A 26,034-nucleotide genomic window follows, 5' to 3' on the forward strand; every position below is an offset into this window, starting at 1 on the left:
TAACATAGTGAAGAAAAAAAAAAGAAAATTACTCTTTCGCAGCCATTTATAAGACATAATGTTGTTATTAAAAGTACTTACTATTTCGACCCTGATGGTCGCATTTGCGACTTCCTCTCCTTTCAAGGAGCCAACAAGAGACATTGACTCAAATTTCGTCGTTAGATCTTCTGAGATTGGAGAAGCAGATCAAGAATTATCAGCCTTGAAAAGAGGATACGATAAATGGGAGGAGAAGAGCAAGAGCCACGAAACTACAAAATCGAAACCTACGGAACATTCCACCTCATCAGCACATGAGACTAGCTCTGGATTTGAGACCACGTCGGAACATAAGAAGCTGAAGCACAAGACTTCGTCCGAGCACAAGACTTCGTCTGAGCACGAGACTTCATCTGAGTACACAACCACATCAGAATGCGAGACTTCATCTGAATCAGTGATTCCCTCTGAGTCGACTACTTATGAGTCTAAGACCTCTGTTGAATCTACCTCAGAAGTCGAGTCTACCACACCATGTGAATCTTCTGAAAGTGCCTCATCTGTTTCTCCTTCAGTTCCAGTAACAAACTCTTCCACCACTCACGTTACTTCAGAGACTCTGTCTTGTCCTGTTATTACAATCACTACCTGTGTTAACCACACCTGCTCAACAATCCCAATCACAATCACTCCCTCAGAAACTGCGAGTGAAAGTATAACTACTGAAGTGCCATCAGGAAATAGCACTGAGTTTATCACGTCAACTATTGCGCCAAAGACTTCATCTCAAGCCCCAGTTGTGCCGGAAACCTCCGAAGGTACACCTGAAGCGCCAAAGACTTCACCTACAGTTCCAGAGACTACTCCAAAGTCTGTGGCTGAGGAAGTAGCCAGCTCTCCACCAGCTGGAAGTGCCGTCGAATCAACATCGGTAGTAGGAACAAGTCCCGCAGTAGAAGTACCTTCAAGCAGTCCTTCTGTGGCAGAGCAATCAGAAAATGCCGGAATGATTATTCAAATGCCATTTGTTTCTCTCTTATCAACATTGGTTAGTATGTTTTTGGCCATCGTTTGATTAGGTCATGGAACGTTTTTTTTTTCCTTAAAAGCTATTTCGTATTGCTCATATTCGATGGGGATATATTGATATCTGATTCACTTGTTTTAATTCTGTATTCTTCAGGACCCTTTATTATTTCGTAGCAGGAACTCCGCTAAATTTCACCTAATTATATTTTCAAAGACTTTAAAAACTTAATACTTAGTATTTATTACTTAATAAACTATTTTGTTCCAATCGATTAATTCTTTGATTCAATGTCTTCATTCTGTCATTAACAGACGTCCAAAACTGGTTTTCTCTAAATGCTAGACTAGCATATTTCTCCAATACGAGTAAATTTTTCACCACTAATAGATGGAACTGATCGGTCAATTGTTCAAGCTCAGGAGCTTTAAGCATGATGCTTTGTCTATCCTCGACAAAATCATGAGTAGTATCTTGAGCCGAACTAGTATAATTAACTATACTCTGGACATCCATATTTGATAATTCAGTCAAATCATTCATTGCTTGCCTTATAATGGGATATTTGGATAGAAGAATTTGCTCCTTCATTTCGAGAGTCGTCACATCATCATCCACGGGGCTTTCTTCTAGCGGACCAGCGCTATCAGGGATCTCATCCTTTCTCTCCCATAAATCAAGATCTTTCATAATTCGATTCAATGTTTCAAATTCATTGTGTTCATTACAATAGTTCCCCAATTGATGCTTTAACGTTGTAATTTGTTTCAAAATTGTATCATTCTCTTTGAAATCTGATGATGACAATTGAACCTCTAAGAAATTCAATCTCTCTGATAGAGCCTCATACGCTAATTCATCCATAATTAAAGAGACTTGTGAGTGTTCTTACTATATAATCGTAATATCATGGATACGCGAAATGCACACTTTTAGTATGGAAATATAGATTAACTTAGATCTCTCAGTATCATGACCTCAAAAAGGAATAAGTCAGATAATACTGATATAAAAGGAGAAGATAATGACGGTGGTGATAGAGACTTTGTGGAGGTTAAGTCATTCTCGAGGAGCGAAGCCCAGGAGCCTCAAATAGAGAGAATTAAGAAAAAACGCAAACTAGAAACGAAAGATAGTCTCAAGGGACTTCCACAAGGTGAATCGTATAATAGAGTCTATGAAAATGATGCAACGATAACGTGCTTGGCGAACTCAAGAGATGGTTCTATTTTGGCTACAGGAAGTAACGATGGAACTGTGAAGTTTTGGTCTAAACAAGTTCATGTACCTAGAAGTGCTAACGAAAAGGATAAAGATGAGGTAATGCAGCTCGTGAAGCTGTTTACAGCACATCCAGGGAAGCAAATAGTCCAACTCATAATAGATTTAGATGGTAATACGATGGCTAGTGTCGCCCAGGATGATCATACGATCAAAATATTCAGTCTTTCTTCTTTGGACATGATTCAGGTGTTCGATTTGAAATTCTACCCTAATACTGAGACATGCTACAGCAATTGTTTTTTCAAAAGTGGAGGCAAAGATCTCTTCTTGGTTGGCGAAGCGCATTGTAATAAGTTATATTTTGCCAATTTTGAGCTGGATGAACTTGAGCTTATACAGTCCATTCATAAGAACCCTATCAGTAGCGTGGTATTCAATTCAAAATATGAGTGCTTCATATCTGCTGACACTAGAGGAATAGTAGAGTATTGGTCGCCGGAGTCTTTTGAGATACCTTCTAACGTAGACTTCATTTACAAATCAGGTACTGATTTATATGACTTCGTTAGGTGCAAATCGCAACCGTCATGTATATGCTTGAATGATGACAATGAAAGCTTTGCGACGATTTCTCTTCCAGATAATTTAATAAGGATATTTAATGTAAGGTCTGGCAAGTTGCTTCACAAGTTTGAAGAATCCTTGTCTTCATATGAGGAACTTGTCGATTACAAACAACTCAGCAGAGAGAGAGCTCTCTACAGCAATAAAAATGGTAACTTCATGAAAGCCCGAAATATTATATTCACAAAGGGATTGCTTATCTTTGGATCAATCTTAGGAATTAAAGTGTTGGATATGGACTCAGGTCAAGTATTGAAAGTTTATGGATCAGAAGATCAAAAAGAGTTGAATATAAGATTAAATCAAGTAGCCTTCTTTGAAAACAATGCTTTTACAACGTTGACATCAAAAACAATTTCTGCTGAGAATCCACTAATTAACTCCAATTTGAATAAAGGCTCCCTTCTTATTGCAAGTCCCGTCAGTTCAAAGAGTTTTTTCGTATTTGGAGATTCTACAGTTGATGTGAGCCAAAAAGAAAATAGTTCCAGATTGGTGTCTGAAAGCGAGTCCCCAAAGGATATCACTAGGGCCATATTACATACATCTGTTGGTGATATCAAAATTAAATTATTCTCTAAACTAGCTCCCAAAACAGTAGAGAATTTCATCAAGCTATGTGAATCGAGGTATTACAATAACGTCATTTTCCACAGAGTGATCAAAGATTTTATGGTCCAGTCAGGCGATCCCTCAGGTACTGGTACAGGGGGAGAGTCCATGTGGGGCGGTAATTTTGAAGATGAGTTCAATCCTCTTCTTTCTCATTCAGAACCCTATATGGTAAGTATGGCTAATGCGGGCCCTAATACTAATGGTTCACAGTTTTTTATCACTACTCAAGCAGCAGAGTGGCTAGACAACAAACACTCCGTCTTTGGAAAGGTAGTCGAAGGGCAGGATATAGTAAAGCAGATAGAGTCTAAAGAAACAGATGAAAATGATAAACCGATTAACCTTGTATATATTATGTCTACGTCATTACAATCATGACTATTTAATGAATTATTTCCCAGTCCCCTAATTGCACGAAAAAATTGTACCCAAATGATCACTCTTCTTCACTACTGCTATCATCCCCGGTATTTAAATAGCTTGAAAGACTCTTGGGTTTACCGTTTTGTTTGGGACTGAATAGCGGAGTTTTTGTTCGGGGCTCTTCATTACTGAACCTGATAGCTTCTTTGAAATGAAACCTATTGCTTCCACTAGCATCATCCATATCATTGGAGCCATTATTGGCCAAGACTTCTTGAAGCTGATTCTCCAAATCATCGAAATCATCTGATCCACTCTCATTCTGTTCATTGTTTTCTTCGGCAACTTTGAGTGCCTTTATTGGCGCCTTATCTGTCTCTGGATCACTCAGACTCTTTATATCAGTGCTCCGATTTGTACTTTTATCTTCATTCCCTGATACAGTAGGTGGTCGCTTCGAGGCGACAAACCTCCTCGGACCTGATCGCCCTACTGTAGACCGTTCAGTTGTTTTATCTAATGCCTTTGGCGGAGCTTTTGTCTCCTCATTCTTCTGGTGGGGCTCTAGCCACGACTTAAGCTTTCTTTCTACGTTAAGATGATTCTGCTTTTTGTCAAGTTTCATAGTCTTGTTCAATCTCTTCATTTTAAGCATACCATCCTTGTCAGGTACCATATTTAAATAAAACAGGTCATTGACTCCATTGACTTGTGATTTATACTTATGAAAACTACTTTCATATATTTCATCCATCTCTATACTATTTATAGACCTCACTTTCAAAATACAATCTCTTTCCTTCTCATACATGGTTAATTTAGCCACTTCATCTAATGAATTTGGCCCAAGATCATAGCGAATGGCTAGACTCGAACTGCTTTCTTGTCTTCCAAATACATCACCCAAGTCAATATCATACTCTCCATCAGAGAGAACCATTTCAATTGCTTTGATATCTTGATATTTCTTAAGAAATATTAATATGGATAAAGGTATTTCGTTAGATTACAGAATTACCTGTATAGGAAAGCATCATAAAACATTTCTAAAGTATTTTGATTCAAACGACACTTAGAGTAAAACTCACATTTACACGTTAAGAGGCTCAAGGATATGGCCGAGGAAGATGATTATAGAAAGGACCATGTATCATTGATGAACCCTCAAGTTTTACTTATGTCAGCTGGTCTAACGACAGTAGCATTTGTATCTCATCGATTGTTTAAACGGTATGTCCAAAGAATACCATCATACCTTAATATTACACCCGAGATCTTGGATAGACAAAGAAAGCTCTACGGGAAAGTTACAAGGGTAGGAGATGGAGATAATTTCAGGTTTTACCATACACCTGGAGGAGTTCTTCTAGGGTGGGGTTGGATAAGGAAAGTTCCAACAAATAGATCGGATCTTAAAGATGAAACATTGATGATCAGATTGTGTGGAGTTGATGCTCCGGAAAGGGCACATTTTGGTAAGCCATCTCAGCCATTCAGTGAAGAGGCAATGGCGTGGTTGAAGAATTATCTTTTAGGCAGAAGCGTCACTATTACACCTTACTCAATTGACCAGTATAAACGTGTGGTTGCACGGGCACAAGTTTGGAAGTGGAATGGGAAGAGAGATGTCAGTGCTGAAATGCTAAAGAAGGGTCTTGGAGTAGTATACGAGGGTAAGTTGGATGCCGAGTTCGGCGACAATGAGGGTTGGTACAGAAGGCTAGAAGAAAGAGCTAAGTTTCTTCGAAGAGGTCTCTGGTCTTTACGTAAAAATTTGGTGACTCCTGGTGAGTTTAAGAAAATGAACAGTAACTGAGATAATAAAGAATAATAAAAGAGTTCCATTCATTTTGGTTTTTGAGAAAATTACTTATGATTTCACTAAATTTGCTACTGAATTAACCAATTCATTTGCATGTTCATTCGTGTCAGCTTCGGCATAGACTCTTACTGCATCTTCCGTTCCAGAAGCCCTAACAAACGACCTTCCATGTGGATACTTTTTGACGAGTTCATCAATCTTTTCTTGCAAACCCTCAGGTTCCACCAAAGTTCTCTCAGCATTTGTAGTTTTAAAAATAGATCTGTCTGAAACAATGACTTTAATTAATTTATTAGGTAAATCTTTGTATGATTTTTCCCAGTCCTCTGGGGTTAGGTCAAGTAACTTCATAATTATCAAAACTGCTAACAAGTCAGTGATAGCATCCCCCACTGTCTGATTAATTAGCTTTGAAAACTCTTGCAAAATCCTAATTGCCTTCTCTTCTTTTTCATTTGAGCTCTCAAAATTGAAAATACTGGCCTCAGCATCAGGAGAGAATATAACAGTTCCATGACCATTTGCTTCGAAGTAGACACCAATGTCAAATTTCTCTGCTTCGTGATGTAAATGTTTAACTCCTGTAGGTGTACAGCTAACAGGAATTTTAAGGACATCTTCAACGAATTTGGTGGAAGCTCCATTAGCATAAGCTGTCTGAACTAGACCTATCTTGAGAGACAATTTCGACTCATCGATATCTTTCAAAATTTTTTGAAAGAAAGTTGCGATAAGAGTGGCTATTTTATCACCGTCTAAAAGCTTGAACTCATCTTGTTCGTTTTGATAATAGCAGATCAACCTATCTGCATCACCATCAAATGAAGCATAGAGGATGTTGATTTTTGGGTTTTCGACATTCTTTGGTAGTCTTTGGTTTGTCTTTACAAAATCAGCACCACATTCGTAATTCAAGAGATCAGGCAAACTGATGGCCTCATTCACTGATGTAAACGATAATTCATTCAGTAAATAATCATTCAATAGAATAGAAATCTTTGGGGCACCCACACCATTGGCTGAGTCAATTGTAACGTCAGACTTGCCTTCTAGGTTTGCAAGTTTATAAATATTCTGATATGCCTTGGTAATTTTTGAATAATATCCTGCTTCAGATACTTCACCAAAGGATGGATCATTAGACGTTCTCGTCAAATAGTGTAACTGAGGTGTAGTCAATAAGCCATAATTAGTATATTTAGTAAACGGAATGCTCTTGAGTCCATCAATGGAAGACTGTGTCAATTCTGGACTCGAGTCTCTAGAATCCATTCCAACCACAACATTTGCTTCTTGATCCATATCTATTCCGAATGTCAGCACAATTCCCTCAATAGTCTTCAATAGTTCATCGTGGCTACTATTAGCTAGATTTGTAGCATGTTGCTCCCAAGAAGATTCTAACATACTACCATATGGATCCACTAGTTTCACCCCATTATCCTCTGGTGGATTGTGAGATGCAGTAACCATTAATCCTATGGTTTTTCCTTTAAAATGCTTCGATCTGAGGGCTGCTAAAATTCCAACCGTATAGTTGACATAATCTAAATTGGTTGCTTTTGATCTAAAGCCCGCTGTACCGTATGAAATCTTAGCTTCTGGCGTAGGATGTGCTTTTAAATGCTCTTCTAATAACTGTTTCAATGACATATCCCTACTTTAACTTGCCCTAGAAATTCGTTAATTGGATAAAGAAAGTTTAGCGTTAGGTGTTCGATTTTGGTTTTTGGCGTGATCTGTAAATGTAAACAAGTAGAATTTTAATTTTAACCCGATTCGACTAGTTAATAAAGCATCGATTCAACTGCAATGACTAACAAACTGAATAAGTTTCAAAATACACCATTCACTAAGGAGGGAAAGGCGACGGTGGGGTGGCAATCTAAAGCTCAACCTGAAAGAAAAGCTAGGAATTCAGAATTTATACAAGAGCTTGCTGAGACTGGAAGAGCAGATTGGAAGAAGGCACCGAAAGAAATTAAAACTAGATATAGGGGGATTTTTTTGGTTCTTTTGTCTATTCCTCTTATATTGATGCCTTCTTATGAGTTATACAGAAGATTAGAAGGCAAATCAACCAAAAAAGTGCAAGAAGGAGAGATATTAGAAGGTAAAGAGGTACGAAAGTTTGGTGAAACTGAGAAGTGGGAAACGGAACGGAAAAGTTTAATGTACAAGTTGTTTGGAAGAGACTTCTTTTTGGACGGGTTTACTAGCAAAACCATGGCGCCAAGTGAGTCGAAGGAGGTCAAAAAAGAGGGCGATAAATGAGAATTTAAAATATGCTATTATGTTATTATAGTTAATGATGCTTGTAAATATAAATAATTTATTTATCACTTCCAGGTAGGTTTGATGGGCTTTAAGGGTTGAACTAAGTGTTCCTCGTCGAACCTTGAACCGATTGAGGAAGGGGGTCGCTCTGGAGAAGTTGAATTAAATGATGGGGTTCTCAGCTTAGTCTGTATTGGTTTATAGGATAAGTCAGGAGTAAAAGTCCCTCCTAATGATGAACCTGAGCGCGAACTATCCCTCGAAGGATACCTATTCGGAGATGTGTTTCTAGATAAAGGTCGGCGAAATATGTCAGTTTCCGAGTACGTCAATCCAATCGAAGCCCTTTGAGTTGACTGCTTTGTCACTGCCAAAGGTTCACGAGACATTCGTACAGGTGATTGAAAGATGCGGTGACTTGGACATATCGTAGGTATTTTACATAGATTTGAACTGTCCATTTTCTTGATACTTGGTAATCTGCGATCGAAGTAATCAGCCGCAATAATTGGAATCTCAGAAGGAATACCTAATTTGTTTTCGGTAAGGCTGTTCAAGAACTCATTAGAATCGAAAATTTTATCTTTTAGTCTCGTATCTATTGTAGATTCATGCTGGAGGTTCGGAGTTTTATTAACTAAAGTGAGTTCATCATCTTCTCTTTCATTCCCAAGTGTGAAGTTTGCGAATGCATTCTTAAGTGATTTACCCTTAAGAGTTGGATCTTCATCGAATACATCCCTAATTCTATTTCTCTTCTCAATACTGAAGGGCACTTTGGTGGTCTCTACCCCAAGTCGTAGATCGAATCCGCATCCGTTTGACATAGAGTCTTTGATTGCCAAGTCACTAACCTTCTTAACAATCTGGAATGATTTTAAACCAACTGAGACCGACGTTGCAGCACCACCAATCGAAGCTGGAGCCTGAGTTGAATTTGTTAGAATATCATTTAATTCATTCCAAATTTGCAACAAGCTCTCATTGAATCGAACAAACAAATCGTTATCATAAACAATTTTTTCATTAAAAGCCTTTGTGATTAATGTTATCGAATTAGAACAAAGCTTGTAGGCCCTACCAATATCATCGGTAACATTCAGATCAGTCTTTAATTGCTTTAATAAGCTGTCACAATTACTTGTTATTTCGTCGATCAAATAAGAAAATATTTCGACCCACTTACAGTCTAATGTCACCTTTTTGACCTTGGATAATTCCAAAAGAAAAAAGTCCCACTTCTTGAGAACCTCGTTGTATCCGATTAATATATTTTCAGTGGCTCCAAGGAACTGTAATCCAAACGCAGCTTTAAATTCATCTATTCTCATCTGCAAATACACTAGGGACATTTCGAGAGGGCCAATTCTCATTTTTAAAGTCATATAATCATTATAAAGGGATTCATCAAATTCATTAAACGTTGGCAACCTTATTGTTTCTAACAGTAATTGATTTCCGAGCGAAAGATCATTTATTCTCATTTTCGTCATTATTTCTTGTAAATTAAACTTTGTAAGGTACTTTCTAGGACTAGAAAGCTTTCTTTCATAGAGACTTTCAAGTTCTTTCAAACAATCATCTAATTCTTTGTCTAAGGATTGAATTGTGTTTTCTTTCAATTCCTTAAAATTGACAGATGCATTAGCTTTCTTCTTACACATGATTGCACAGGCTTTAGCATTAAGAAGTAAATCACTAATATCCTCACATTTCGACAAAATCTGGTCGACATGGCTCTGGTTGATGTTTTTGTCAATCACACCCACTATTTGAGATAAGATAGAATCTATACTGTCTAGGTTTTGTCCAATCTCATACACTTCTATTCTACCTTGGTAATACCATTCTAAATCCTCTTCTTTATCACGAGTCTTGATATCATCAAAAACCTCGAGCAACCCTCTCACATACTCAACCAAATAATCAACTATTTTGTTCAATTTAAGGGCATCATGATGCGAAATTAGATCCTTTTCTGAAATTTCTACTATCTCATCAAAATAATGGAACTTGAGTATCGAGTTTAGTATATCTTTTAGCAGCAAGTCTCTTTGAGTACAAGTCATATTTGCATCTTGTTTGTGGTTAATTTGGGAATTTGAAGACGAAAAGTTTGAAGAAACTGCTTTGTTGATTTTGATCTTATACAAGCTAAGTGATCTAGTGCTTATAATGGGCTTCTTCAAGCAATTTATTTGCCCTGCTCTCTTTTATCACTTTGCTGCTCGAAATAGTTTTAGATTTGTTTAGTGTTGTTTATGTTTTGATACTTACGTCAGGTGAGCCTTTCAGGAAATTGCGGCTTTTTTTTTTTAAAAAAAAAAAAGATCGAGAGCAGAGATGAGGTTAGATAGGCTAACATAGTGGTTGAGCTTGAGAGATTCTCAAATAAAGATTTACAAATGGCGAAGGCTCCAAAGAAGAGATTTGGTACAGATGCGGCGAAAGGAGCAACAGTGTCTGCTGAAAAGCATATGAACACTGTATTTAAATTCAATACGAATCTTGGTCAGCATATTTTGAAGAATCCATTGGTAGCACAAGGAATCGTAGATAAGGCTCAGATAAAGCCAAGTGATACTGTTTTAGAGGTTGGACCTGGTACTGGAAACTTGACGGTAAGGATCTTAGAGCAGGCAAGGAAGGTTATTGCAGTGGAGATGGATCCCAGAATGGCAGCAGAACTTACTAAAAGAGTCCATGGTACTCCACAAGAGAAAAAACTAGATATTTTATTGGGCGATTTTATAAAGACAGAACTCCCTTACTTTGATGTCTGCATATCAAATACTCCATATCAGATTTCTTCGCCTTTAGTATTTAAGTTATTGAATCAGCCACGGCCACCTCGTGTTTCGATACTCATGTTTCAAAGAGAGTTTGCATTGAGATTGTTGGCGAGACCTGGGGACGCTTTGTATTGCAGATTATCGGCAAATGTTCAAATGTGGGCAAATGTAACGCATATAATGAAAGTCAGCAAGAATAATTTTCGTCCTCCTCCTCAGGTCGAGTCGTCAGTAGTCAGAATCGAAGTTAAGAATCCCAGGCCGAACTTAGATTTTCATGAATGGGATGGCTTGCTAAGAATATGCTTTGTGAGAAAGAATAAAACGATTGCAGCTGGCTTTAAGTCGAATAATGTCATTGATATTTTGGAAAAAAATTACAAGAGTGTATTAGCTGCTCAAAATGCTCAAGACGGTAATGACTCGATGCTTGTCGACCAGAAGGATTTAAAGGACCTTATCAAGCAGAAGATAGAACAGGTGTTGACTGAGACCGAATATTCTGACAAGAGAGCATCTAAACTTGATCAAACAGACTTTTTAAAGCTACTTTATGCCTTCCATCAAGTTGGTATACACTTTGCATGAAACATTAGAACGATATTTTTATCTAAATAATGCTATGATGACATTTTCTATCTACTATTCTATTATAGTCTATTTATGTAAATTATCACAATGATTTGACTTATCTTCTTTTGCTTGTTTTAGAAGTATCTTTCTCAACGACTTCACCGACACCGCCCATTTGCTCTAAATTGTCTTCAGCTACACTAACATGCTCTCTTCTCTCCCAAAATCTATCTTCACAAAGGTCGAATGCTGCTTTTTTCAAGTATTTGCCTCTTGCATCTCGGTTACTTGAAATTGCCCATTCTAAAAACTGAGCACCAGTACGGATATAAAATGCTCTCAAATTCTCAAAAGGTTTAGGCTGTGGTAACCATGGACGGGGATCTGGGAACTCCTCCTCTTCTTCTTCCCCTTCTTCCTCTTCTTCTTCCTCTGGTTCCTCGTCTTCATCCTCGTCATCATCATCATGATCTGTATCACGACCACTACCAAAAGATCCATCATCATCATCGTCATCCTCATCGTCGTCTTCGTCTGAGTTCACTTGCTCTTGCTCCAAATCACTGAGATCCTCCCAGAAGACCTTCACGCCATCTAATTTAGCTAGATCAATTGAATACATAGAATCCAAACAAAATTCTTGATCACCTCGTTCGAAGATACCTCCTAAAATGTACAAGGTGTCGTCAAGAACACAAATGGAGGCATTAAATCTGGGTTGTGGAAGCTGGTTCATGACTGGGTACTCTACAGTATTTTCGTTTTCTTTTTCATCTTGCTCTTCCTGCTCTTTCAATTTCTTAATGTGGGATATATCATTAGTCTCTTCTTCATTGTCCTCAAGTTTAGCTTTCTTTAATATAGAATTAAGAATCTCTTCGAGGTCTTCGTCTCTATTCTTCTCTTTAACCACTTGATTTTGCTTCTTTCTTCTAGGCCTAAGAGACAAATTATGCCATCTATTTGTTTCAATTTGATAAGAAAATAAATTATTGTAAAATTCCGAGTCCAATTGCTCTTCACTTTCGTCATAATCGAAGACACCGCCAAACATGATACCTCTATTTTTGTGAAATACCAAGGAACAACCCACTCTCGCGGAAGGTGTAGCTCCCTGCTTACGCCTTCTTTCAAATCTGATAGCTTTAGGGTCAGATTTCATCTTTAAAAGCCAACAATCAGATAGAACTTTTCCTTTTTGCAACCCCTTTTTTGCTTTTACTTTGCAATACCCACCGTAAACAATAGCACCGTCACTACAGGGGAGGAAAGAATGACCTGATCTAGGATCTGGAATGGGGTGATTTGGAGGAAATTCTACCTGGGTCCACTCATACGTGGTTATATCGAACAACCACAAATCATTCAAATATGTAGATGTGGCACCCAAGTCACGGAAACCGCCATATAACATGATATAATTCTTCCATGCTGCTAACCTATGCCCAGACCTCGCACTAGGGCTCTTCTTTTTATCTAACTTTCCCCATTCTTTTGTATCGGAATCCAATATCCATGTATCACCATAGTGGTAAAAAGTCGATTGCTTGGGAGACGAGAATTCTCCTCCAAACATTAATATTAAACCAGATGGATGAACACACATTGCATGGGAAGATCTTGGTAATGGTGAATTTTGTGACTTTATCACCCTCCAGATGTCATTGTCAACAGAATACACGTATAGCTCATTGAAGAATCGAGATTTGGATCCATCATTTACTTCACCTCCGAATAAAATCAACTCTCTTTTACCTTGAGCTGAGTTCGCCACTAGTGTTGGATTTAATCTCTTACTTGGTCTGTCGCATACTTCAATATTGACGGCTTCAAATTCTTCTTGCTCCTTAGCATATTGTTCTAGAATCTGATCTATGTCTTGATCATCTTCATCATCTCCATATTTTTTTGCGAGCTTTTTGCTCTTGCTGTCTGCCTTTGTTTGATTTTTTTTCTGCTTTTCAGCTGCTCTGGACTTCTTGGCTTCCTTTGACTTTTTGTCTTTTTTACCCATGATTTCAGCTGTGGCTTTATCAGTAGCATTGAATACTTGGATGCTGTGAAAATATTTTTAGAGAAGTTTTTGCAGGTTCTTGTCTCGATGTTGCTAATTTTGCAGTTTACATATCTTGTTCTTTTTCGCAACCATATAACAATGGAGAATAGAGTATATAGACATGAGATTAGTTTTATTGTGCCCATATTGAAAGTGAAGCTCATTAAGCCTTAAAATATACATCCTTAGCTTAGATGCTCTGTAAAATAAAAATGAACTTAGAGGCCATTTGTGTTGAAAGACAGACAAAGCTCAGATTTCCAAAACGAGAGAGATAACGCAGCTCCAAGAACCTCTAACAAAAAGCTTTTACATAATCATTGCATTGCATTGTAAAATCAACATGGACGCTTTTTTATAATAGTTCTTGAGAGACTTTTTTAAACAAAACATTCAGAATGGCGACAATGGGTTCTGGCTATGTCATGGTTATTGGACCCAAGACAAAATAAATAAACGGAGAGTCACAAGTTACATGAAGTCCCACATAGTGATCCAGATTAATGTTAGATCTTAAGTTAGTAATTAATGTGTCTAAATGTCTTTAAGTTCATTCGATGAAAGTGATTCTCCCAGTTAGTTTTAGTGAAATATATATTCATGATTGGATGGCTAGAGAGGACTGTGGGTGAAATGCTCAACAAAGACTATATACTATTTTTCTTTTTTTTTTCGGCCCAAGTTAATAGATGATCAACTCTTTAGCTTAGAATGGTCAAATTGGCTTCAAGTCACTCTGCTTGCTATAGCTCTAACATTTGTTCGAATATTTGTGTCAGAGTGAGCATCGAGGATCACAAGACTATCGGATTCAAGAAAATTACCGATTTAATAATTTTCAGAGTACTTAAGTCAACCTTAAAATTTTTTCTTCTTAATCTTTATATGATATTATCGAGACTAGGAAGGTTTAAATCAATATTTAGTTCTTATCAGAGACGGAGAATATCAAATCTTTCTTCCCTTGTACAAAATAATGAAATATCGGACGAATACATTAACCTGATTCCACAACCAGAGGATGAGATAGTAATAGCGATGAGTTCTGGGGTTGATTCCTCCGTAACTGCAAGTATTTATGCTTCAAAGTTTCCAAAAGTGAGAGGTATATATATGGCAAACTGGTCACAGACAGCTAGATGTACTGAAGAGGATTGGAATGATGTTCAAAGAGTCTGCAAGCAGTTGAAGATTCCATGTGAAAGAGTTAATTTTGAAAAGGAGTATTGGGGTGATGTCTTCCAGCCTATGATACAGCTGTACCGGAAAGGTTTGACACCTAATCCAGATGTTGGTTGCAATAGGTATGTTAAATTTGGAAAAATGATCGAGCATTTAACTAAGAAATTTGACAATAATAGTAATTGGTGGTTAGCTACTGGTCATTATGCGAGAGTAATGAAGCATGTTCCAACAGGAAACTTTCAACTACTCAGAAGCTTTTATGCTCAGAAAGATCAGTCCTTTTATTTGTCCAGTGTTCCGAAAGAAGTATTACCTAAATTATTGATGCCTATTGGCCATTTAACTAAACCTGAAGTAAGAGAAATTGCCGACTCTCTTCACCTATACACAGCCAAAAAGCCAGACTCTCAAGGGCTCTGCTTTGTATCTCAAGACGAGAACAATTTCAAAGAGTTTTTGAATAACTATATAGAGCCAAATCCAGGAAATATTATTACTGAAGACGGTAGGGTCTGGGGTACTCATGATGGATTATGGCAGGCGACGATAGGACAAAAAGCTGGAATCAGTATGCCTCAGGGAGATCCACTTTATATGGGAACGTGGTTTATTAGCGAAAAGAGGATACCGTCAAATGAATTAGTAATCGTAAAAGGTAATAATAATGAAAAATTGTACAAGAGAGGTCTAGTAATTGAAGACTGGATTTGGCTAATAAATGAGTATGAGCCAGCTTTAGAAGAAACGAACTTGACCATTCAGTTTCGATCTCTTCAAACCCCCAATGCTGTTAAGTCAATTCAAATGAACGGAACTAACTTAATCATCGAACTTGAAGAAATGGCCAGAGCAATGGCTCCTGGCCAAAATGTAGTTCTTTACAAGGGTACCCAAGTCCTTGGATCCGGAATATTAAAAGAAACCTTCAATTAAATCACATATTTAAACATGTACATAAATAGAATCCCAAGTTACGCTAGCAAGAATTAAATCTCTCGAGAGATGTAGCCAATCTCCCGCTTTTCCCTGCTCAGGCCCATGAGATGAATCCCAAGGACCAGAAAAAAAAATAACATATAGTAAATGGAAAAATAGATTAAAAAGCGGTGATAGTTGGGTATAACTTTCCACCTGTTTCAACTCTCGCTTCAACCTTCTTATTTTCGTGGTCTTGCTTCTCTTGAATTATTTTTTTCGAATAAGCTAAGTACTCACAAACCATTCTCACGATTTCCTTATGTCTTATAACATCATCAATATTAAATTGACCTTCCTTCAAGGATAACTTCTCTAGCGCGCTAGCAGGATCATCATCCTCTTTATGATCATCCTTTGACAACTTTTGACCAGATCTTTGATTAAGCGAAACTCCTCCGAATTCCATAGACATTGGATATTGATTAGAGTCATTTGTATTTCTTCCAGTTTGTGGATAGCTAGGGTAATGTCCAACATTATTGTTATTTACCATCATATCGGCATTTATATATGAAGAACCACCTGAAAATTTCCCGTTAGACAACTGTGGGAGAGTAGGATAAAACCCTTGAACCTGTTGACTATCTGAAGAAACATGGGTATTTGATGACTTGGGCAAAGTTTGAGGCGCTGCTGAACTCAAGAAGCTTGAATCTTGCTGGTAATGCGGGTAGTATTGGGCAGAACGTGAATATTGTTGAGGTACCCTTGAAAGGTTTTGATACTGGGAGTCAATGGAATGTGACAAGTTCTTGAAAAAGCGTTCGGCTTCATATATGTTACCGCTGTTTAAGCTAGGTCCGATCAGTGTGGGAAGGGGAGAAGGTTGAACCAGATATTGAGCTTGAGGTTGTTGTTGAGATTGATAGCTCGATTTACTGTCCGTCAAAGTATTCAATCTGTTGAACACATCGAGGTTATAATTAGGCTCGACTCTAAACTTTTTATTAGCAGAGTCTTGCTGTTCATGACCTTGTGGAAGTAAATGAAAGTTGAAATCACTCAAAACGTTATTGATGATATGATGATTTTGTTGATAATTAGTGTCAAACTTCCTTTTCCTTGAGTCAGCATCATCAGGAGGTTGGGCGAAGCCCATGAAATCTTCCTGAGGAAAAGACTTAGACTTCGACTCTATTTCCTGATTCCTTTGTAATTGCTTCTGAAATCTCTTTAATTTCTTTGGATGATCATCAGAATGAACCTTGGAATGCTTTTTCAAATCTTGTGGTCTCTTGAAACTCTTGGGGCATATTTCACAGTGATATGGTTTTAAAGGAACATGAACTCTCAAGTGAGAAGTGATATGATCTCTTTTGGAAGTTGTAGTCTCACAACCGTTCCAGTGACAGGTCAAAGACAAATTGTTAGCCGATTTCCTCCCTACATGCTCGTCACATAAGTGGTCGTATAAAACCTCTGGCATCTCAAAAACTTCCCCACAATCATGCCACTTACAGATGAAAGGTCCTTTCATATCTTCTGCCGTAACCTTGTGGTAAGTCTTTCTTGCCGGCTTAGGTTGAGCGCTGCTTCCATTCCCACTACTTGAACAATCTTTTATAACTGAAGATCCCTCTACCTTAATCTGAGGGCCAGGGTCACTAGGTCTCTTCATGTCATTAAATGGCGAATTTGGAGAAGACTGCGATGAAAATGATATCTGTGGAGAATTATCTGACCTTGCGGTGTTTGTTGGTGAAATCGTAGATATATTATCCACGTCAAGATCTAACTCGTCACCAAATCTCTCTGCTCCATTGACATTAAAGTATGTCATAGGATGAAGATTGTAATTAATAGACATGCTCCGATTATCCGCTTATATTGCTAAGCCAATTTCTCTATCGTCTTTGGGCTGCGATACGTGAATGAAATTGAAAGTCCAGCTAAAAACGAAATATAACTTCTTATTATAAGTTCTTCTTCGTTAAAATTCTAACAGTAACAAAATTGTAACTGTTAAGTCGATACAAATGGGTATTTAAATCTGGGGGTATTACTTTATACTCTTTTCTTGAAAACCAAGCCTCTTAATGTCAGTTAGTTTAATTTCCAATTCTTTTCAAGCTTGGCCGAATCTCGCAAGGTCACCTGGGATGTCCGTTATAATGTATTAATTTCATAAAGCATGGCCTTATTTCATTTTTCTTAGCGCCAAGAATTGAACTTGAGCAATTTGGAAAAAAGAAATGACCGATTTATGCCTTCAGCCAGATTCGAACTGACGATCTCCTCATTACTAGTGAGGTGCCTTACCAACTTGGCCATAAAGGCAATATATTTGGTGAAAATCTCCCGGGGGTGAGTCGAACACCCGATCTCAAGATCACTTTGAGGAGAACTCATTACAGTCTCGCGCCTTAGCCAGCTTGGCCACCGGGAGGCAAACACTAAAACGACGATAATTCACGGAGGCAGTCTTTGTCAGTGACCAAGGTATAGACTATATGCACGCCATTACAATTCAGATCAAGGTATACTTTAATAAGAGAATAAGAGACACGAGCACTCATACATGGAAATAAGGTTTAAGAAAGATCAAGTAATATAAAAACGCACGAACCAACAAAGAGTTGGCTGAAGCTCTGAATTTAAGAAAGTTTTGAACTATACGTTAAAAGGACGTAAGTAATACATACAGAGGTCCAGAGGGCAACTTTAATAGAATCCTCATAGGTTACGCAATAAAGACTTTGTTATAGAAAAAGAGCATTGCAGGATAAACTCTGAATTCAACAGTGCAACTATTCCAGCTATTTGAGCAAGAAATTCAAAAAATTGAGTGCTTGGAATCCCTTCCGAATAGATTATAAAGAGATCTAATGGAGCAGTCTCGCAACGCAGGGACGCCTTCTCAAACTGAGGTTGAGAGTCCGGCTCCTCCAGCAACTCTTCACTTGAGACTGAATGGGACAGAAAAGAAGGATAAAAAGAAAAAGAAGAAGTCAAAGCAGAAGGTAAGATGGAAAGAAGATGTAGTGGATAATGAAAACATGAATAAGAAGAAAACTAAGATTTGCTGTATTTTTCATCCTCAAAGGGATTTCGGCGAACTGAGTACTGATTCCAGCTCGGATAGTGATTCAGACAGTGATCTGAGTGATTCCAGTGATGCATGCCATAACCATGACCATGATCATGGTCCCGAAAGGGAAAATAGTGATGTTCCAAAGAGAGCACCAAGTCCTAATGCTTATGAAAAACAGCCTACATACAAGAACAAATCTACAGTTCCAAATAAGGATTAGTTCACTTCATAATTTTAAATAGTACAATTCATAGGTTTATTATATTCAACAATTAATTTAAAGAATTAAACGCCCAATCTTTTAGATTAGAACATATGCAAATGCCAAGTTTCTAAGCACCCTGACCCAATACCCATTGGATTAAATTTTTTTTTCACTTTTTACTTTTTACTTATAATACTGTTCTTTTCAAATATGATATAGTCCTGAATTAATATCTTGGCCCTATTTTTTTTTGTTTTTCATATCTCTAATAAAAAGCTGTCTCGAAATGTCTTATTCGTTCATAAATAATGACCCTACTCAGGGTTGATAATCTTCAACTTCCTTGAATAATCTATATCATCACCTAAAGACTTCCGGCTCTCATTTGTGTTTAAAAACATGCTATCAGGGTCCAATCTGGAATCAAATTCCGTTATAGGAAACATTGGTTCCATATTTGCTAAATTTCCGGAATCAGATCTGGAATGTTTATTGGGATTGAGTTTCTTTTTTGATTGACTTCTGCCGACGCCTGAGTTAGGATTCGGGGAAAACATCGCAAATACCGACTTCGAGGAATCGTTTCTCTTTAAAGATTCAGCACCCTTGGAGTCAGCAACTGTTTTCTCTACGGTAGTCGATACTTCATCCGATGAGTATTGGTTTTCTTCATCGCTGTAGTCATCGTGCTTGCCATGGGATGCACAACAGCAATATAATATTCCGGATAGTATACCAACAACTACAACGCCAACAGCTGTGAATGTGCCCGCTACCTTACCCTTTGAATCGAAAAAACTCTTATTTTGAGCATCTGATGACCCGCTACTAGATGCTCCGCTATCTTGCGACAGAGATGGGTTTGATGAGGGATGCAATGATGATAATGCAGAAGTAGGATCCGCTCCTGATGAACTTGCTGAAGGTGAAGCTGAGTTCGAAGAAGAGTCTGAGGATGCTGATTGTGTAGATACAGAGTCACTATCATCTGTCAGCTTGGTAACGTACTTTGTCCTAACAATTTCTGACTGGGAGTTTTCTATAGTTTTTACAGAATAAATTGTAGTGGGATGAACATTCTTGCTTGTCTTGGAGCTGGAACTTGATTGCGTCGAGCTCGAGGAGCTCGAAGTTGAGGGTGAAGCAGAAGATTGGCTCAGTGAAATGACCATCATACTTGTTTCTTGAGTATTATATACTGTTGTTTCTGTAGTTTCGCTCCTTTCTTGGGTCTGAGTGACAAGGGTCGTCTGAGTCACCAACGTGGTACCTGGCGAACTGTCTTTCAGTGAAGTAGATGGATTCAGATCATCTTGGTCGGTAGAACTGTTATCACTAGAATCCTTAGCACTAGTACTGGCGTTGCCAGAATCTTGGGTACTCGAAGCACTTTTAGAACCCTGAGTACCACTAGGGGTTGATATGACGATGTAGCCATAGTATCCATTACTAGCACAGTCCTCTGATGGGAAACCCGGACAAGGATCGTCACAGTTAGACAAAGAAACTGTATCCTCAGGGACATAGTTAGAACACCAACAAGAGGTCCCTTGTACGATCCCCACAGCATTTCCGTTCGATTGGCAAGTATCGTGACACTTTCCGTTGGACATAAATTCATCAGTCGACATGTCAGACCCTAAGTTGGTCGTAGAGCATAACCCCAAGCTCAAAGCTTCGGTTGTTGGTGCAAAAACCCATACCGCCAAGGAAAGGAGAACTGCCGCCTTCATAGTTGTAATGCTTCTTGTTCACACTAGTATAGTCAAAGAATATTCAAATGAACCTTCTGTTACTTCCTTTGTAAGTACCTTACCTTCTATTTTTCTCCTTTACAATTTATGTTATTGTTGGATCTCCTTACTTTTAGCGATTGGTATTACTTCGATGCAGTAGGTTAAATAAATAACTTTTATTGGTTTACAGGTCGCCTACCCTCTACCTATATAGCTGTACGTGCTAATATTTGACTTTACTTCCCTTGACTGCTCTGCTAGTCTTTTTTTTTCGACTTTGCTATCTTCTCTCCCTACTTAAGGGTTCGCTATCTGGCAGGTGAAGACCTTTTTTTTTCTACTTCCATTTATAGCACAGTCACAGATACAGTGCTACCTACTGCATTTGAAACCGGACACACGCAGCCTTGTTGTTAATTATCCTCGAAAAGTGAGACACTCGGGACCCGCTACGGCTGTTACGGCAGAGAGGTACATACGGATGCCGTATTGTACGTACAGCCAGACACTAATCTGCGATTGGAACCTTATTGAGCTCCGTTAAAGGCTCCCTAAGATTTTTTCGAAGATCTACCTGGTCCAAGAATGTGAGCCCGTCTACCCCCTTACTCCTCGTAGCATAATGCCTACTCTACACCTTACTCTTCCCCGTCTGCCATGAGCTCATGACGTAACTTGCATGTTACCATGTCTCGAAATACTGTTATTCCCAACAGTAGTAAGACCCGGTTCAACAACATTATCTACTTAACGTAGTAACGTAGTAGACTCTACATTGGCAATCGGTTGGTCCTGTCACGGTAAAGAAATGCATAGCAATCAGTGCTTTACATATTCTTGGTGCGGTGTTATTGTATTCACTGTATATAATGCAGCATACCTTGATATAGAAAAGGGATTACTCAAATGGGTATATCGAGAGTTGCTCTCGATCATTACCGGGATGGTTCAACGAGATTTCTACTAGATAGCTGGTGCTCGATATAGAGCTGGGATCCCTTTTCGAGGCGATTAAGTCTGTCTCTAGCTCTAGCGTGTGCAATATTAGCCTTTTGTTGCTGAAGATATCGTTTCTGAGCTGGCTGCGAAACCGGGTTCGGGCCCTTAATTTGTAGAGACTTGAGGATATCCTCAACAAGACTAGACAGGTGAGGATCTATTGCAGCAAGTTCAGATAACAATTTGGTCCATTGTTTAGTCTCTGGAGCTGCCCATAATACGAAATCTAATGATGATGAAGATGATGAAGCAGACCAAGGCTGACGGCTCGAGCGGCTAGAGCGGCTGCGGCATCCGGAAGATTCTTCAGAAGGTTGCATCTGAGCTTCAATTCTACATAAGTCAAAACCTACGATCCTTTTGACGATCCTGTAATTCTCCGGCTGCGTTTGGTAGCTGCCGTAGCGAATAATTTCAACAGGCAAGCCTAACTTGGTTGTTGAATCGTAGACTAGACCACGTATCAAGTAAATAACAATACTAATTGGGTAGTCTGATTTAATTATCGCGGACATCAAGTATCTGTAAACCACAGGAACCTCGGAAAATGCAAACATACGCGATGTTTTGGCATAGATTATCATTAATGCATTCATTTTATCCTTCAATTGGCTATTCTTGACAACGCCTTCCATAAGGTATTTGATGGTATACTGATCTGGATTGTTGTCAAGCGCAAATTGTACCAATTCTGTAATCTGTTGGTTGCTAGAAAGGTTGATACCTTTATGCAAAACCAACTTGTTGAAGATTTTGCCATCTTCTTGCCAATTTGTACCTAAATCGTCTTCTATGAAAGTAGTGAGTTGTTTCGTATCTGTGGTGGTCTTCAGGTAATCATCAATGATTCGGAGTATCAAGTTCCGCAGCACAGGTAAAGGTATCGATGCAATTCTGTTCAAAAAGATCTCTTTGAGAAAAATGTTACTGATAGAGTCATAAACTCTATTATAAGTTGTAAGGTTGATTTCAATATTAAGGATCTGGCTCAATTTCAAGTACTTCATGATTATTTGATATGTGTTCGTTGTACTTCTTATATGCGAGTGGATCTGACACAATTTTAATAAACTGTTTATGGTGTCAGTATTCGGTTTATGTCCATCCTTATTCATGACTAATAGCATTTCTCGGGCGAAAGAACTCTGGTTTTTGTCATAACCAAAAAACTTGATTAAATAGTTGTAAGTGTGGACTGATCTGTATGGTTTAAATTCATCATTTGATAACTTGTGGGTATGCAATAAGATTTCTGGGATGATTCCATTCTCTAAAGACAGAGAATTTCGATAGTAGTACTTCAGATGAGTCAACCGGTAAATGTATTTTTGGAACGACTCCTTTGTTAGTGGATGTGGCATTGGAGGAATTTCATCAAACACATGCTTTGTAATCGGGAATTTATTTTGTTGATCTTGCTCTTCTTGTTGCACCATTATTGAATTCAAAATGTTCTGATTATTGGACAGTTTGAGCTTTAAATGTTCAGGTGTGATCTCGACTAGATAGTTGATCATTATCTCGAAGGACTGTCGATCCATCCTAAGTGCTTCAAGCACATTATATGGATCTTTACTTCTCTTCTTTACCCAATTCGACTTAGCTAACCGTTCGTCAAACTGAGACGTAGAATGATTGAAAGTTTTCAAATTTGGCATTTTTAAAGGCAGTAGAAAATCTTTATATCTCTTTCTTTGGTAATCTGTGATCAATGGTCTGAATTCTTTCAATTCATTTTTACTGAAGCTCCTGTCTTCCATTTCTATAATCTTGGGTACACCAAGAGCGTTACTTCTCACTAACGGTTCAACAACTTTTTCAGCCCTTGACAGCTCCATTTTTCGAACTGACCGTGCTACCCTGGTAATAGCATCCCTTATAGAGCTCATCAGCTTATATCATGGGGCTTTTCTACTCTTTCAGTTATGTCTGTCTGATTTTTTGAAAGTTTTCCATTTTTGTGTCCGATGTCACCTCCAGAAATCATCACTTTAAATGTTTGAAAATTTTCAAATATTATACAGTTAACGATAACTAGATAAAAAGAGTAATCGCATCTAAAAGTTAATATGTCATCACCTCAAAGAGAAGGATTCACAGCACCAGCATCTATATCCCATGCAGCGCACGGGCAAGTGACTAACAAATCTCTTGGTGTTAAATACAATTGTGCTCAGTGTGCCACCTCATTTTCCTTAGGTAAGAGCGACGCCATCAGATGTAAAGAATGTGGTCACAGAGTAATTTATAAGGCAAGAACGAGAAGAATGGTACAGTTCGAAGCTCGCTAAGTTGAAATGTTTAGCGCAAGAACTAGATTTCCTGATGAAGGTTTATTTGTAATATAGCAGTTAGTATGACACAAGTACTGTCAAATGAAGTCTCAATAATCGGCACTGTCGATTTACCAGATACAGAATAATACTATTACAGACGTATATTGGATTTAATTATACATACAACCCTTGAGCTCTTCTAAACAGAAAGACGGACAAAAAATAAGATTAACAAGAGAGAATTCAACATTAAATAGTAATAAACAAACTTGGATATAAACACTCGATCAAACAGTAGGTGTCAAAAAAAAAAAAAAATTGTAAAGAATCCAAGCTGTAGTTTTACTTGAATATCTTTTTCAAAAACTTGGACAAGCCGCCCTTCTTCTTTTCCCCTTCTTTTTTTGGTACTTTTTCCTTACCCAGAGTCTTTGCAGGTGTCTTTGAGGGTGAAGTTTCGGTCTCTGGTGCGGTTTTGGAGGGATTACCTTGCAATTTAGCCTCTTCCTTTAACCTGGCAGCTTCTGATACTGTCGGCTTGATTTCCTCAACAGTAACATCACCTTCTTGCGCCGCTATGGCAGCTGCAAGTTCCTTTTGGCTCAGAGAACCTTGAGCAATGACAATTTCTTCATCGTCATTAACCAAAGACTTTTCTGACTTTGAAATAGGTTCCGCATCAACTTCCTTTTCTGGAGTAACTTCATCTCTCAAACCAGTAGTTGTGTCTGGCTTCTTCTCGCCCTCGGCCTGGGATTCAAGAGCGGTCACATTAGTCTGAGTTACGGGCTCCTCTGAAGATAAAACACCAGGTTTTTCATCTGCTTCGTGAGCATTCGGATCAAGGGTCTTCGGCACTGTTTCGGTGGCACTGGTAACAACTACAGCACTGGCGTCGCCATTTGGCTCAGATACTGTTGGTTCTTCCAATTTAGAAGCTGTCAAATCTTTCAGGTCTCCACCAGACAAATCGTCAATCTTTTCAGACTTCACTGCAGCAACACTAGGAGATATTGGGGTTGGATTAGGTTCGATTGGCAAACCATCGTTCAAAGAACCACCAGTTTTGCCAGCCGTTTCTGGTTCCGCATTTGAACCAGCTTGAGGGATATCTTTGGGAGCACCAGCTTCAGAAGCAAGTACAGCACTTGTGGCTCCAACAACTCCTGCAGCTCCTGCGGCAGCGACAAATGCTTCCGTGGCTTTTTCTTTTGCTTCATCATCAGATTGCTTTGGTTCCTTTGATACCTCAGGACTTTCGTTATTGCTCCATGCCGATTCCCTACCTGGCGCAACTGCAATATCATCAATCCTTTTGTCAGCCAATTTATCTTTTTCTGTATCTGACTTTATCTGGTCAAGAGAAAGAGGGACAAATGCACCTTCTTTCGAGGATGGTTCTGGTGTAGCCCGCTCTGGTTCAGTATCATGGTCACTGGTCTCAGTAGCACTAGTACCAGTACCAGAAGTTCCTACCACTGCTTCTGCCGCCTTCTTCTTCTTTTTGGCCTTGTATTGGGATCTTTTGACCTTCTTCTTTTGCTTCTTCTTCTCTTCAGAAGTCAATGGAGGCTCATTCAACGTTTTAGGGTCCACATCCCTGACTTCAGTAAATGCAGAAATTGCAGCCGGGTCTTTGGGAACTTGAATACCAGGCTCCCCAACAAGAGTTGTTTGCTGGCCCTCAGAGGTGGGAAGGACAGTAGTATTAACATCTTTGTTTCCTGGAGCTGTGGAAGTCTTCACAGGTAAGCCTCCACTTTCTGGTATGCTGGCTTCCCCAATGCCATTCAATGCCACTAAATCACTGGCTTCTAAACAATTGTTCTCATTTCCTTCTAAATCCTTGGAAATCTTATCATTTGGTGACACCAACCAATCTCCATCTACGATGTATTTGTACAAAATCTTGTCAGAATCTGACGGCAACGGAACAGTCAATTCAAATGACCCATCCGCTTGCTTTACCAAATACAATGACTTCGACCAATTGTCAAATGTACCAGTGAGAATGACCTCCTTGGGGCCCTTTGGCCTATATTCAGTTAGTATTTCTTGTTCCACCATTCTTGCTGTTCATTTGCCCACGGATGGGGTCTTGCTATGCCAGCCACATTGTAAAGCATTCTAAACTTACCATTTAAAAACGTAGCTTGCTGACATTTGATTTCTATAACTGAGTTCCCTATCTTATTCAATAGATGGATGAAACCGTTATTATCTATACACTGTAGATTATATACTTTAAAATTGTGATAGTTCTTAAGCG

The 26,034-nt window shown here is 38.5% G+C and overlaps 18 protein-coding genes across 18 annotated transcripts; 8 read left to right on the plus strand and 10 right to left on the minus strand.

The window, feature by feature from the left end:
- Positions 1–58: 58 nt before the first annotated feature.
- Positions 59–1,057, plus strand: PRCAT00004044001 (uncharacterized protein; the record flags this gene model as incomplete). Its single annotated transcript, XM_062954013.1, has 1 exon — positions 59–1,057. The coding sequence occupies one exon, from the start codon at positions 59–61 to the stop codon at positions 1,055–1,057; it is 999 nt and encodes a 332-aa protein (XP_062810758.1).
- Positions 1,058–1,243: 186 nt separating this feature from the next.
- On the minus strand, positions 1,244–1,873 carry PRCAT00004045001 (uncharacterized protein; the record flags this gene model as incomplete). Its single annotated transcript, XM_062954014.1, has 1 exon — positions 1,244–1,873. The coding sequence occupies one exon, from the start codon at positions 1,871–1,873 to the stop codon at positions 1,244–1,246; it is 630 nt and encodes a 209-aa protein (XP_062810759.1).
- Positions 1,874–1,981: 108 nt separating this feature from the next.
- PRCAT00004046001 (uncharacterized protein) lies at positions 1,982–3,850 on the plus strand (the record flags this gene model as incomplete). The annotated part of the gene is made up of 1 exon (XM_062954015.1): positions 1,982–3,850. One exon carries the CDS (start codon positions 1,982–1,984, stop codon positions 3,848–3,850), a length of 1,869 nt encoding a protein of 622 aa, XP_062810760.1.
- A 58-nt stretch (positions 3,851–3,908) lies between these two features.
- PRCAT00004047001 (uncharacterized protein) lies at positions 3,909–4,775 on the minus strand (the record flags this gene model as incomplete). Its single annotated transcript, XM_062954016.1, has 1 exon — positions 3,909–4,775. The coding sequence occupies one exon, from the start codon at positions 4,773–4,775 to the stop codon at positions 3,909–3,911; it is 867 nt and encodes a 288-aa protein (XP_062810761.1).
- Positions 4,776–4,949: 174 nt separating this feature from the next.
- On the plus strand, positions 4,950–5,651 carry PRCAT00004048001 (uncharacterized protein; the record flags this gene model as incomplete). Its single annotated transcript, XM_062954017.1, has 1 exon — positions 4,950–5,651. The coding sequence occupies one exon, from the start codon at positions 4,950–4,952 to the stop codon at positions 5,649–5,651; it is 702 nt and encodes a 233-aa protein (XP_062810762.1).
- A 54-nt stretch (positions 5,652–5,705) lies between these two features.
- On the minus strand, positions 5,706–7,310 carry AGM1 (phosphoacetylglucosamine mutase; the record flags this gene model as incomplete). Its single annotated transcript, XM_062954018.1, has 1 exon — positions 5,706–7,310. One exon carries the CDS (start codon positions 7,308–7,310, stop codon positions 5,706–5,708), a length of 1,605 nt encoding a protein of 534 aa, XP_062810763.1.
- A 159-nt stretch (positions 7,311–7,469) lies between these two features.
- Positions 7,470–7,931, plus strand: PRCAT00004050001 (uncharacterized protein; the record flags this gene model as incomplete). Its single annotated transcript, XM_062954019.1, has 1 exon — positions 7,470–7,931. The coding sequence occupies one exon, from the start codon at positions 7,470–7,472 to the stop codon at positions 7,929–7,931; it is 462 nt and encodes a 153-aa protein (XP_062810764.1).
- Positions 7,932–7,996: 65 nt separating this feature from the next.
- Positions 7,997–10,003, minus strand: KAR9 (Kar9p; the record flags this gene model as incomplete). The annotated part of the gene is made up of 1 exon (XM_062954020.1): positions 7,997–10,003. The coding sequence occupies one exon, from the start codon at positions 10,001–10,003 to the stop codon at positions 7,997–7,999; it is 2,007 nt and encodes a 668-aa protein (XP_062810765.1).
- Positions 10,004–10,339: 336 nt separating this feature from the next.
- Positions 10,340–11,314, plus strand: DIM1 (putative dimethyladenosine transferase; the record flags this gene model as incomplete). The annotated part of the gene is made up of 1 exon (XM_062954022.1): positions 10,340–11,314. One exon carries the CDS (start codon positions 10,340–10,342, stop codon positions 11,312–11,314), a length of 975 nt encoding a protein of 324 aa, XP_062810766.1.
- A 100-nt stretch (positions 11,315–11,414) lies between these two features.
- On the minus strand, positions 11,415–13,313 carry PRCAT00004053001 (uncharacterized protein; the record flags this gene model as incomplete). The annotated part of the gene is made up of 1 exon (XM_062954023.1): positions 11,415–13,313. The coding sequence occupies one exon, from the start codon at positions 13,311–13,313 to the stop codon at positions 11,415–11,417; it is 1,899 nt and encodes a 632-aa protein (XP_062810767.1).
- A 927-nt stretch (positions 13,314–14,240) lies between these two features.
- PRCAT00004054001 (tRNA-5-taurinomethyluridine 2-sulfurtransferase) lies at positions 14,241–15,473 on the plus strand (the record flags this gene model as incomplete). Its single annotated transcript, XM_062954024.1, has 1 exon — positions 14,241–15,473. One exon carries the CDS (start codon positions 14,241–14,243, stop codon positions 15,471–15,473), a length of 1,233 nt encoding a protein of 410 aa, XP_062810768.1.
- Positions 15,474–15,636: 163 nt separating this feature from the next.
- RIM101 (alkaline-responsive transcriptional regulator) lies at positions 15,637–17,325 on the minus strand (the record flags this gene model as incomplete). Its single annotated transcript, XM_062954025.1, has 1 exon — positions 15,637–17,325. The coding sequence occupies one exon, from the start codon at positions 17,323–17,325 to the stop codon at positions 15,637–15,639; it is 1,689 nt and encodes a 562-aa protein (XP_062810769.1).
- Positions 17,326–17,669: 344 nt separating this feature from the next.
- PRCAT00004056001 (uncharacterized protein) lies at positions 17,670–17,789 on the minus strand (the record flags this gene model as incomplete). Its single annotated transcript, XM_062954026.1, has 1 exon — positions 17,670–17,789. One exon carries the CDS (start codon positions 17,787–17,789, stop codon positions 17,670–17,672), a length of 120 nt encoding a protein of 39 aa, XP_062810770.1.
- A 554-nt stretch (positions 17,790–18,343) lies between these two features.
- On the plus strand, positions 18,344–18,769 carry PRCAT00004057001 (type 1 protein phosphatase-activating protein YPI1; the record flags this gene model as incomplete). The annotated part of the gene is made up of 1 exon (XM_062954027.1): positions 18,344–18,769. One exon carries the CDS (start codon positions 18,344–18,346, stop codon positions 18,767–18,769), a length of 426 nt encoding a protein of 141 aa, XP_062810771.1.
- A 299-nt stretch (positions 18,770–19,068) lies between these two features.
- On the minus strand, positions 19,069–20,487 carry WSC4 (Wsc4p; the record flags this gene model as incomplete). The annotated part of the gene is made up of 1 exon (XM_062954028.1): positions 19,069–20,487. The coding sequence occupies one exon, from the start codon at positions 20,485–20,487 to the stop codon at positions 19,069–19,071; it is 1,419 nt and encodes a 472-aa protein (XP_062810772.1).
- Positions 20,488–21,425: 938 nt separating this feature from the next.
- On the minus strand, positions 21,426–23,378 carry PRCAT00004059001 (uncharacterized protein; the record flags this gene model as incomplete). Its single annotated transcript, XM_062954029.1, has 1 exon — positions 21,426–23,378. One exon carries the CDS (start codon positions 23,376–23,378, stop codon positions 21,426–21,428), a length of 1,953 nt encoding a protein of 650 aa, XP_062810773.1.
- Positions 23,379–23,558: 180 nt separating this feature from the next.
- Positions 23,559–23,780, plus strand: RPC10 (DNA-directed RNA polymerase core subunit; the record flags this gene model as incomplete). The annotated part of the gene is made up of 1 exon (XM_062954030.1): positions 23,559–23,780. One exon carries the CDS (start codon positions 23,559–23,561, stop codon positions 23,778–23,780), a length of 222 nt encoding a protein of 73 aa, XP_062810774.1.
- A 327-nt stretch (positions 23,781–24,107) lies between these two features.
- MDG1 (Mdg1p) lies at positions 24,108–25,832 on the minus strand (the record flags this gene model as incomplete). The annotated part of the gene is made up of 1 exon (XM_062954031.1): positions 24,108–25,832. One exon carries the CDS (start codon positions 25,830–25,832, stop codon positions 24,108–24,110), a length of 1,725 nt encoding a protein of 574 aa, XP_062810775.1.
- Positions 25,833–26,034: the final 202 nt, after the last annotated feature.

The sequence above is a fragment of the Priceomyces carsonii genome (genome assembly GCF_900007245.1).
Source record: "Priceomyces carsonii strain CBS4050 genome assembly, scaffold: Debaryomyces_carsonii_scaffold_4, whole genome shotgun sequence".
In the NCBI taxonomy this organism is placed as follows: Eukaryota; Fungi; Ascomycota; class Pichiomycetes; order Serinales; family Debaryomycetaceae; genus Priceomyces; species Priceomyces carsonii.